The 11,221-nt window shown below is 43.4% G+C and overlaps 1 protein-coding gene across 2 annotated transcripts in view; it reads left to right on the forward strand.

Annotated features, from left to right (window-relative positions):
* The window catches only part of EFCAB8 (EF-hand calcium binding domain 8), a 102,766-nt gene that overhangs the window by 55,829 nt on the left and 35,716 nt on the right, over positions 1-11,221 (forward strand). For both annotated transcript variants that reach the window (XM_037982882.2, XM_073007901.1), the window contains 4 exons: positions 1,153-1,357; positions 2,184-2,321; positions 4,689-4,907; positions 5,482-5,640. In XM_037982882.2, coding sequence (XP_037838810.2) covers positions 1,153-1,357; positions 2,184-2,321; positions 4,689-4,907; positions 5,482-5,640 — 721 coding nt within the window. The remainder of the gene's footprint in view (positions 1-1,152; positions 1,358-2,183; positions 2,322-4,688; positions 4,908-5,481; positions 5,641-11,221) is intronic.

Below are 11,221 nucleotides of genomic sequence, written 5' to 3' on the forward strand. Positions count from 1 at the left end.
CTTAGATCAAAGCACTGGCAAATTCAGTGACTGCTGAGGGCCACTTCCTGGTTCATAGATGGCCATTTTCTTACATGGTAAAGAGGACAAGGGATCTCTTTGAGCCTCTTATTTTTGTTTTATTTTTTTAAGAGACAGGATCTTGCTCTATTGCCCAGGCTGGAGTGTGGTGGCATAATTACAGCTCACTGCAGCCTTGAACTCCTGGGCTCAAGTGATCCGTCTGCCTCAGCCTCCTGAATAGCTAGGACTACAAGTGTGTGTCACTATGCCTGGCTAATTAAAATTTTTTTTTGTAGAGATGTGGTCTTGCTCTGTTGCCCAGGCTGGTCTTGAACTCCTGGCCTCAAACAATTCTCCTTCCTTGGCCCCTCAAAGTGCTGGGATTATAGGCATGAGCCGCCATGCCTAGCCTAGGACCTCTTTTATAAAGGCACTGATTCCATTTGTGAGGGTTTTGCCCGTCTATCCTAATAACCTTCCAAAGGCCACACCTGTGAATACTCTCACATTGAGGATTAGGTTTTAACATAAATTTTTGGAGAATATGAATGTTCAGTCTATATCAAGAAGGCAGGTACTAATCAAATATTAATACTTTCATTTATAATTATAAAGTATATTAAGTGCCATGGAAAAGAAGGGGTTTCTATGAGGGTTGAATGCGTGGAAACCTGATTTCTTCTTGGGGGCAGTGGTCAGGAAAGTCTTGGTGAAGGTATGGTGGCTGGAGTGCAATCTGAAGCGTGAGAAGGAAGGGTCTCTGTGAAGTCTTTAGGATAGGATGAGCATTCCAGGCAGAAGGAACACTATGTTCAAGATCCCTTTCTTTTTAGGGACCTCTGTAAGGCCACTGTTTCCCCCCCCTTTAAACCTTAATCCTTACCTAGTTGTCTGACTGGGGGTATGTTACGCATTCATTATCCGTAGGATTAGTTTATGTAAAGCCCCTACGACAGGGCCTTTGCAGAAGGCACGTAGTAAACGCTTAGTAAATGAGGTCAATGGGACATGGCCTCAGCCTAGCCCTGACACCTAGGAGTATCCTCCTCTGAGTTGGCTCCCAGAATCCTCAAGGCTCCAGTGCTTCCCCAGTGGATGGAGCATTAAAGGCTGAGCTCTCAGCCCTCCTGCCTCTGGCCATGTGCACAGGTTCCACAAGACCAAGCCGGTGCTCTTATGCTACCACTGGCAGACCTACCACACGGAGGACATCCTGAGCATGGCCAAGTACCAGAACCAGTTCCTCGGGACCTCCTCCTACAGTGGGGACATCCTCTTCTGGAACACCGGCACACTCAAGCCCATCTTCAACTTCAACGCCTCTAGGAGTCCCTTGCCCTTGCAGCCCAAGAGGGTATGTTAACAGAAGCACACACTCCTCCCACCCTTCTCTCAGCTGTGAACCAGAATCCTGTGGGGCAGGGAAGGTGGGGAGCACCCTGGGAAGCAGGAGGAATAATGGCAACTTGTTCTGGAGGGGGTGGGGAGCTTGGTTACGTAGGTGGTTAGTTTCTGTAATTATCCTCATTGGACAGATGAGAAAGTGAAAGGCAGAAACCAAAGAGAACACAACCCTGAAAACCTAAAATTGGAAGTTAGATCCTGGACTGCATTCTCAGTCCTCAAGCGCAAGTCACCTGACCTTGGCCCAGGTGCAGAGGGAGCCATGGGGGCCTCACCTGCTCGGAGACCAGGCTGCAAGAGTCTGAGACCCAGATACAGACAAACCACTTTCCTCCTCCTCTGAGCCTCATCTCTGCCCCAGGACCAGCCCTTCCAAGAATGGCTGACAGTTCTATTTTGCGGCGAATAGGGAGAAAGAGAAGGAGGAGTTACTCTTATCTGCCCGCCTCGGCCTCCCAAAGTGGTGGGATTACAGGTGTGAACCACCATGCCCGACCTTTATCCTCATTTTTAACCAGGATGGTCTCTTCCAGGACAAAGGAAGGGTCTTCCCCAAAGGCAAACTCAAGTCTCTGCCCCAATTTTGCTCTAGCAGAACTGCTGGGAATTTAAAGTGGAGGTTTCCCGGGATCCACTGAGTGCTGCTTTTTCCAGGGCAGTGTGCCTACTGCGGGGCCTTGGGAGGGTCGCTCTTTGTCATCTTCCTCTGGTCTCTGGTCCCCCATGGGGAAGGGAAACACCCTCATGGTGACTTGGGTGCCCATCTTTCTTTCCAGAAACCTTCCAGTGCTGCTGACACATCCATGCAGCCAGGCAAGATCCACAGCAAACAGTCCATTTACAAAGAGGATGAAACAAGAAAAGCAGAATTGCAGAAGAATATGTTGTTTCAGTCCAGTGCCTCGGTGGAGAAGGTTGGCTGTGATCAGCCAGGGAGTGGGATATGAGCTGGGGAGTGGGCCATTAAGATGGGGCTTGGGGGCCTGGGCTCAGGGCCTGGCCTGATTCTCCCCAGTGCCCAAGGCGTCTTGGAGAGGATGGAGCCACTTGGGATACTGGAGTCAGGGCTTTTTAAAATTTTTGTAATTTCCTTTTCAGATTGTTCATTGTTAGTATACAGAAATGCAACTGATTTTTTTTTTTTTTTTTTTTTTGAGATAGTCTTGCTCTGTCGCCCAGGCTGGAGTACAATGGCATGATCTCGGCTCACTGCAACCTCCGCCTCCCAGGTTCAAGCGATTCTCCTGCCTCAGCCTCCCGAGTAGCTGGGATTACAGGCGCCTGCCACCACACCTGGCTAATATTTGTATTTTTTGGTAGAGATGGGCTTTCACCATGTTGGCCAGTCTGGTCTCGAACTCCTGACTTCAAGTGATCCACTCACCTCAGCCTCCCAAAGTGCTGAGATTACAGGCGTGAGCCACCATGCCCGGCCAATGCAACTGATTTTTATGTGTTGACTTTGTATCCTGCCATTTTGCTGAATTCATTTATTAGCCCCCTTTTTTTGGTGTGGGAGCTTTAGCGTTTTCTACATATAATATCATCTGCAAACTTATAATTTTACTTCTTTCTTTCCAGTTTGGGTGCCTTTTATTTCTTTTTTTACCTAATTGCTCTGGCAGAACTTCCACTACTCTGCTGAATAAAAGCAGCAAAAGTGGACATTCTTGCCTTGTTCCTAATTCCAGAGGAAGAGCTTTCAGTCTTTCACTACTGAGTATGATGTTCATTGTGGGTTTTTCATATATGGCTTTTATTATGTTGAGGTAATTTCCTTCTATTCATATATTTTTTTAATTTTGTCAAATCGTTTTCTGCATCAATTAAGATGATCGCGTGGGTTTTTTCTTTTTTCTGTGAAGTGGTATATTATATTTATTGAGTTTTGTATGTTGAATCATCCTTGCATTCCAGGAATAAATATTACTTGATTATGGTATATAATCCTTTTAATATGCTACTGAATTCAGTTTGCTAATTTTTTTTTTTGAGAATTTTTAAATATCAGTGTTCATAAGGGATATTTCTCTGTAGTTTTTTTTTTTTTTCTTATAGTGTCTTTGTCTGACTTTGATATCAGGGTAATGCTGGCCTCATAGAATGAGTTAGGAAGTGTTATCTCCTCTTTAGTATTCTGGAAAAGTTTGAGAAGGATTGGTATTCATTCTTCCTTAAATGTTTGGTCGAATTCACCAGTGAAGCCATCAAGCTTTGGGTACAAGTGACTTCTGGTTTTTGACCCTGGCACTGGGGCTAGTGGGAAGCAGTTTGAACAGCTAGTTTCGGATTTCTATGACAATAAGGATAATTGAGATTTTTTTCTTTTCTTTTTTTTTTTCTCCCTCCCCTCCCCTCCCCTCCCCTCCCCTTCCCTTCTTTTTTTTTTTTTTTTTAAATAGAGACAGGGTCGCACTATGTTGCCCAGGCTGTCTCGATCTCCTGTGCTCAAGTGATTCAACCGCCTTGGCCTCCTGAAGTGCTAGGATTACAGGCATGAGCCACCATGAGATTTTTGATAATCCAGATTTTTGTTGGTGGTGGTGACATGCTTTGGGGACACATAAGCTATTACACTGTAAAGTTCTGAGTTAGCAGGAGTGAGGAAGCTTCCAATTTCCCCTTTCTGGCCTGATTTGCTCTACCACCCTGGCTATGCTCTCAGCCCCCTACTGGGTGCCAGGCAAGAAACTTTCTTCTCATGGTTGCCATGCAGAGTAACTTCCCACTGTGGCCCCCACATGAGCCACAGGAGTGACATGTAAGGGAAAAGTGAGCAGAGTGGGGAATTAGCAAACGGCATATGATCAAAACAAGTTTTGAACAAGAATTTGTTTAAAATGCTTTCTTGATGATTAGCTGGAAAATATGGGTATTTCACTATAGATGTACATGAAGGGGAATGAGTTCCTTCCCCAAATCACTTTGAATTGAGTTACAGGTTGTGAAAATCTTGTCTGAGCCTATGTGGAATCAAACTTGTAAGCCTTCATTTGATAAACATTTATTGATCATGTATTATGTGTCAGGCACCATTGTGGTTACTAAGGACAAAGTAGTGAACAAAAAAGACACAAAATCCCTGCCCTCTAGTAGTTCATAGTCCAGTATGATGTTCCTTGTCACCAGCCGGGTAGGAAGGGTGGGACCACCATCACCACTTTCACTGGCCATCTAGGAAATTGGGCGACCAGGTGGGTGTGGTGACTCGCTGGGGTCCCTCAGCACCATGTGACACTTGCTCACAGCCCTGCTGAGCTGGGCCCTCCTGTCTTCCTCAGATAATCTTCCTGCAGACCAGGCCTCGCCTGCCATACACGGCTGCCCTGCTGAGCAGCTGCATGGACGGCTACATCTACGCCTGGTCCCTCCACGGGAGCGGAGGCCTGCTGGGGAAGTTCCCTGTGGACCTAGACAATGAAAATGTTGTTGTGGGTGCCATGGCCACTGATAAAAATGACTGGATCCTCATCACGGGGGATTGTAAAGGATACATCAAGGTGAGGAAGAACTGGCAGGAAGATTGAGAAGCTGGTGCCAGCCAAGTGTCCAACCACCTCTTCACTGCACATGGCCCTTGCCTAGTTCCTACTCCCTCTGGGTACTGGTTCCATTTGTAAAACAATGCAGGGAGGAGGGTGGATTACCTTAGGAGTCCTCTCCTGCTCTGCTAAGCTCAGTGACAGGGACTTGGTTCAAAAAGCCCCTCCAAGAAGCCTTCCCCGGAGAATTCCATGCTCCATCACTGTCTTCTCCAACTCCCTCATCCCCCAGTCGTGTGGCTAATCTAGGATCAGCTGTCTCAGGAGCTGATTTTGTGCCTTGTGGCAAGACATGAGGCAGGGGTGTGCTGTCCTTGAGCTGGTCACACCCTCCTGCCTGCTAATCCATGAGTCTGGCCTAGAAGATCCCTAAGGCCCTTTCTGGCCCTAGTGGTGAGGTATCTCAGAGATGTAAGTAAGAACTACCCCTAACCCCCACCAAATGAAGAGGAATGTTCTGGGAGGAGCCCACAGAGTGAGTTGGGGTCTGGGTCAAGGGGTGTGAGGCCACTAACCCACATGTTGTGTCTAGATCTGGGACATCAAGGATTACTGCATGTTGATTGATAAACAGCCATTCCAATCCAGTGTGGCCAAGGTTGTCTCTGAAGCATACAACAAGTTCCGGTTATTAATTCCTCAGCAGCTTGGGACCAGCTTCCCGCACTACATTCCCTTGGAGGATAAAGAGGTAGGAGGATTATTACTGGAGGGTTGCTCAGGAAAGTGCCTTTGAGCCCCACAAATGAGCTAGGACCATAGACTAACTCAAACCCAAGAAGAATACGCTTACTAAAAGATAAGAGCAAAAATATTGATAGAATTAGTATTCGTGGCCAGGAACAGTGGCCCACACCTGTAATCCCAGCACTTTGGGAGGCCAAGGCAGGTGGATCACCAGGTCAGGAGTTTGAGACCAGCCTGACCAACATGGTGAAAATATAAAAATTAGCCAGGTGTGGTGGTGCGCGCCTTAATCCCACTACTCAGGAGGCTGAGGCAGGAGAATCGCTTGAACCTGGAAGGCAGAGGTTGTAGTGAGCTGAGATTGCACCATTGCACTCCGGCCTGAGCAACACAGCAAGACTTCATCTCAAAAGAAAAAAAAAAAGGATTAGTATTTGTAATAGTGCCACATTAGAAACAACCCAAATGCCCATCACCGTAGACTGGAAAATAAATTACAAATAAATTACAGTGTAATATCTGGCACCAGAAATGAATTTACTCACTACAAAATGGAGAACTCTTCAAACGATTTAGGCAAAAGAAGTCAGACACAGAAGAATACGTATTAGAAATGATTGTTTTTGTTGGGGAAGTGGAGAGGCTGGAAGTAATCATGAAGGGGACTTCTGGGGAGGTTGGCAATGTTCTGCTTCATTAACAGGCCTGATCATGCAGTTGTGTTCAGTTTCTAAAAATTTATTCAGTGGTGGGCCGGGCGTGGTGGCTCGCTCCTGTAATCCCAGCACTTTGGGAGGCCAAGGCTGGTGGATCATCTGAGGTCAGGAGTTCAAGACCAGCCTGGCCAACATGTTGAAACCCCATCTCTACTAAAAATACAAAAATCAACTGGGTGTAGTGGTGCATGCCTGTAATCCCAGCTACTTGGAAGGCTGAGGCACAAGAATTGCTTGAACCCAGGAGGCAGAGGTTGCAGTGAGCCAAGATTGTTCTATTGCCTTCCAGCCTGGGCGACAGAGTGAGAATCTGTTTCAAAAAAAAAATTCAGTGCTATACTTATGTACAATTTTCTATGTGTATATTATACATCAGTGAAAGTTTTAAAAAGTCAGGTAACATAAAAAGACTTACAGCGAAGAGTCTAAGTCCCATTCCTGTTCCCCCAAACAGTTCGTGCTCCCTGAAGTAACCACATGTGTTGATTTTTGTTATTCCTCCAGTGTTTACTTATGCAAACACAATGTGTAAAGTTATTTTCCACTGAAGGTATCGTTTCACTTATACTGGTACTCATCTTACTTTTCTTGCTGTATGATGTATCTTGGAGACCTTTGCATAGCAGCACAGTATCCTATTTTAAGGTACATTTGTCTTTAAAAAAATCTTACACAAAAGTGAAGAGTGAATGTTATTTCACATATGTGAAGGCATTTCTGTAAGAGATGTTCTTGCAAGTGGGATTGCTAAGTAAAAGGGTTACATGCATTTGCAATTTTGGTAGCCCTCTTAAAGGCAGGTAAGACTGTTCTTACCTGAATCTCTGCATGAGTATGTTATGGCCAGTTCATTTTAGTATGAAGAGAATGTCATTATATTCAAATCTCTTGGGAACTGATTACCCACAGCATCAGTATGTGAAGAATTTATAATGTGGATATAATCATTATAATAATAATATTTATTTACTGCTTGCAATGTTCCAGGGATGGTGATAGGTATATTATGTATGCATTCATTAATCTCCATAATGACTCATGAGGGAGATGATATTTTTCAGATGAGGAGGTAATGAAACTAAAGAGCTGAGAGACTCATCTAAGCTCCAGTAGCAACCAGTGTAGACCTGAGACTAAACCTAAGTCTGTCTGACTGCAGAATCTGTGTTCCTGATCATCTGCTCTTAGTTTTATAATGATATATTTTAAACAATTGGGATTATATTGTATGTAACTGGAATTTCCTATGCCATCAAATATTCTTTTTTCTTTGAAAATTTTATTAATATTGTTTCAAATAGATACATCATAATTGTGTACGTTTCTGAGGTGCAGTGTGCTGTTTTGATCTGTGTACACCTGTGGAATGATTAAATCAAGCCAGTTAACATATCTACCACCTCACTTATAATTTTTATGGTGAGAGATTTAAAATTTACCCTTTTAGTTATGTTGAAGTATGCAATATATTATTGGCTATAGTCACTGTGCTGTGCAGTAGATCTCAAAACTTACTCCTCCTGTCTGACTGAAACTTGGAACCCCTTTGACCAATAACTTCCCATTCTCTCTCCCTCATTCCCCACCCCACCCTCTAAGCCTCTGGTAACCATCATTCTCCTTTCTACTTCTTCTTAAAAACCTCTTTTTGGCCGGATGCAGTGGCTCATGCCTGTAATGCCAGTACTTTGGGAGGCCGAGGCGGGAGGATCACCTGAGGTCAGGAGTTCAAGACCACCCTGGCCCACATGGTAAAACCGTGTCTCTACTGAAAATATAAAATTAGCTGGGCATGGTGATACGTGCCTGTAATCCCAGCTACTCCAGAGGCTGAGGCATGAAATCTCTTGAACCTGAGAGGCGGAGGTTGCAGTGAGCTGAGGTTGCGCCACTGCACTCCAGCCTGGGCAACAAAGTGAGTCTGTCTCAAAAAATCAATCAAACGAAATCAAATAAAAAACTTTTTTTTTGTTTTGGTAGAGATGAGGTCTCACTATGTTGCCCAGGCTGGTCTTGAACTCCTGGGCTGAAGGAATCCTCCTGCCTTGGCCTCCCAAAGTGCTGGGATTACAGGTGTGAGCCACCACGCCCAGCCCTTTCTAATTCCATGAGTTTGACTTTTTATGATTCCATATATAAATACGATCATGCAGTATTTTTCTTTCATGCCTGTCTTATTTCACTTAGTATAATATCTTTCAGATTTGTCTATGTTGTCCCAAATGACAGGATTTTTTTCTCTTTTAAGGCTGAATAGTATTCCGTTAAGTATATACACCACATTTTCATTATCCATTCATCCATTGATGGCCCCTTGGGTTGATTCCGTATCTTGGCTATTGTGAAAAGTGCTGCAATGAACATGGGAGTGCAGGTATTTTTTTGACATACTGATATGACATATTGATCTCTTTTGGATATATACCCAGAAGTGGAATTGCTAGATGATATAGTAGTTTAGTTCTAATTTTAGTTTTTTAAGGAAACCCCATACTATTTCTCATAGTGGTTGATTTGGCTTTGTTGTGTCCCCACACAAATCTCATCTTGAATTGCAGCCCTCATAATCCCCATGTGTTGTGGGAGGGACCTGGTGGGAGGTAATTGAATTGTGGGCCACCCTATGCCATTCTCATGGTAGTGAATAAGTCTCATGAGATAAGATGGTTTTATAAAGGGCAGTTCCCCTGCTCATGCTCTCTTGCCTACTGCCATGTGAGAGGTGCCTTTGCTCCTCTTTCACCTTCTGCCATGATTGTGAGGCCTCTCCAGCCATGTGGAACTGTGAGTCCATTAAACCTCTTTACTTTATAAATTACCTAGTCTCGGGTATGTCTTTATTAGCAGCATGAGAACAGACCAATACAGTGGTTGTACTAATTTACATTCCCTCCAACATTGTACAAGGGTTTTCTTCTTTCTGCATCCTCACTAACACTTATTTCTTGTCTTTTTGATAACATCTAATCTAACAGATGTAAGATGATATCTCATTGTGGTTTAATTTGTTTTTCCTAATGATTAGTGGTGCTCAGCATTTTTTTTCTTGAACCTGTTGGCCATTTGAATGTCTTCTTTTGAGAAATGTCTCTTCCGATGCTTTGCCCCTTTCCTTCCTTTACTTTCCTTTCTTTTCCTTTCCTTTTTCCTTTACAGGCACAAGCTACCACACCCGGCTAATTTTGTATTTTTCGATAGAGATGAGGTGTCACCTTGTTGGTCAGGCTGGTCCCAAACTCCTGACCTCAAGTGATCTGCCTGCCTCGGCCTCCCAAACTGCTGGGATTACAGGCGTGAGCCACTGCACCTGGCCACTTTGCCTATTTTATGTTATTTTATTTTGAGATGGAGTTTTGCTCTTATTGCCCAGACTGGAGTGTAATGGCGCGATCTTGGCTCATCACAACCTCCGCATCCCAGGTTCAAGCGATTCTCCTATCTCAGCCTTCCTAAGTAGCTGGAATTACAGGCATGTGCCACCACTCCCAGCTAATTTTGTATTTTTAGTAGAGATGGGGTTTCTCCATGTTGGTCAGGCTGGTCTTGAACTCCTGACCTCAGGTGATCTGCCCACCTTGGCCTCCCAAAGTGCTGGGATTACAAGAGTGAGTGTGCCCAGCCCACTTTGTCCATTTCCTAATTGGGTTATTTATTTTCTGGCTATTGAGTTGTTTGAGTTTCTTATTTGTTGTAGATGTTACTCCCTTATCAGATGTATGATTTACATACATTTTCTGTCACTCTATGGGTTATCTCTTCACTTTGTTCATTGTTTCCTTTCTGTCCAAAAGCTTTGTATTTTGTCTAAAATCCCATTTGTCTATTTTTGCATTTATTTATTTATTTATTTATATTTTTATTTTTTATTTTTGTGAGATGGAGTCTTGCTCTGTCACCCAGGTTGGAGTGCAGTGGTGCAATCTCAGCTCACTGCAATCTCTGTCTCCCAAGTTCAAGCAAGTCTCCTACCTCAACCTCCTAAGTAGCTGGGATTATAGGCGTGTGCCACCATGCCTAGCTATTTTTTGTATTTTTTTGCTAGAGACAGGATTCCACCATGTTGACCAGGCTGGTGTTGAACTCTTGACCTCAGGCAATCCACCTGCCTCGGCCTCCCAAAGTGCTGGGATTACAGGTAGCCGTCGCGCCTATTTTTGCTTTTATTACCTGTGCTTTTGGGGTCATAGCTAAATAACCATTGCTTAGATCAATGTCATGGAGCTTTTCCTCTAGGTATTCTTGTAGTTGTTTTACAGTCTCAGATCTTATATTTAAGACTTTAATCCATTTTAAGTTGATTTTTTATACTGTGTGAGATAAGGATCCAATTTTCCTAGTACAGTTTATTGAAAAGACTGTCTTTTCCTCATTATGTATTATTAACAACTTTGTCAAAAATCAATTGACTATTAATGCATGGGTTTATTTCTGGGTTTTCTATCCTGTTACATTAGTTGATGTGTCTATTTTTATGTCAGCACCATATTGTTCTGATTATATTAGCTTTATAATATATTTTGAAATCAGGGACTGGATGTCTTTAGCTTTGTTCTTTATGCTCAAGATTGTTTTGGCTAGCCAGGGCCTTTTATGGTTGCATGTGAATTTAAGGATTATTTTATTTCTATAAGAAATGACATTGGAATTTTGATAGGGATGGCACTGAATCTGCAGATTGCTTTGGGTAGTATGAATATTTTAATAATATTCTTCTAATTTATCAGCACAAGATAGCTTTCCATTTATTTGTGTTTTCTTAGTTTTTTTAAACGTTTTAGTTTCCTGTGTACAGATCTTTTAACTCCTTGGTTAAATTTACCCTTAAGTATTTTATTTTATTTTTGTTACTACCACATGCCTGGCTAATTT

The sequence above is a fragment of the Chlorocebus sabaeus genome, chromosome 2 (genome assembly GCF_047675955.1).
Source record: "Chlorocebus sabaeus isolate Y175 chromosome 2, mChlSab1.0.hap1, whole genome shotgun sequence".
Taxonomy (NCBI): domain Eukaryota; kingdom Metazoa; phylum Chordata; class Mammalia; order Primates; family Cercopithecidae; genus Chlorocebus; species Chlorocebus sabaeus.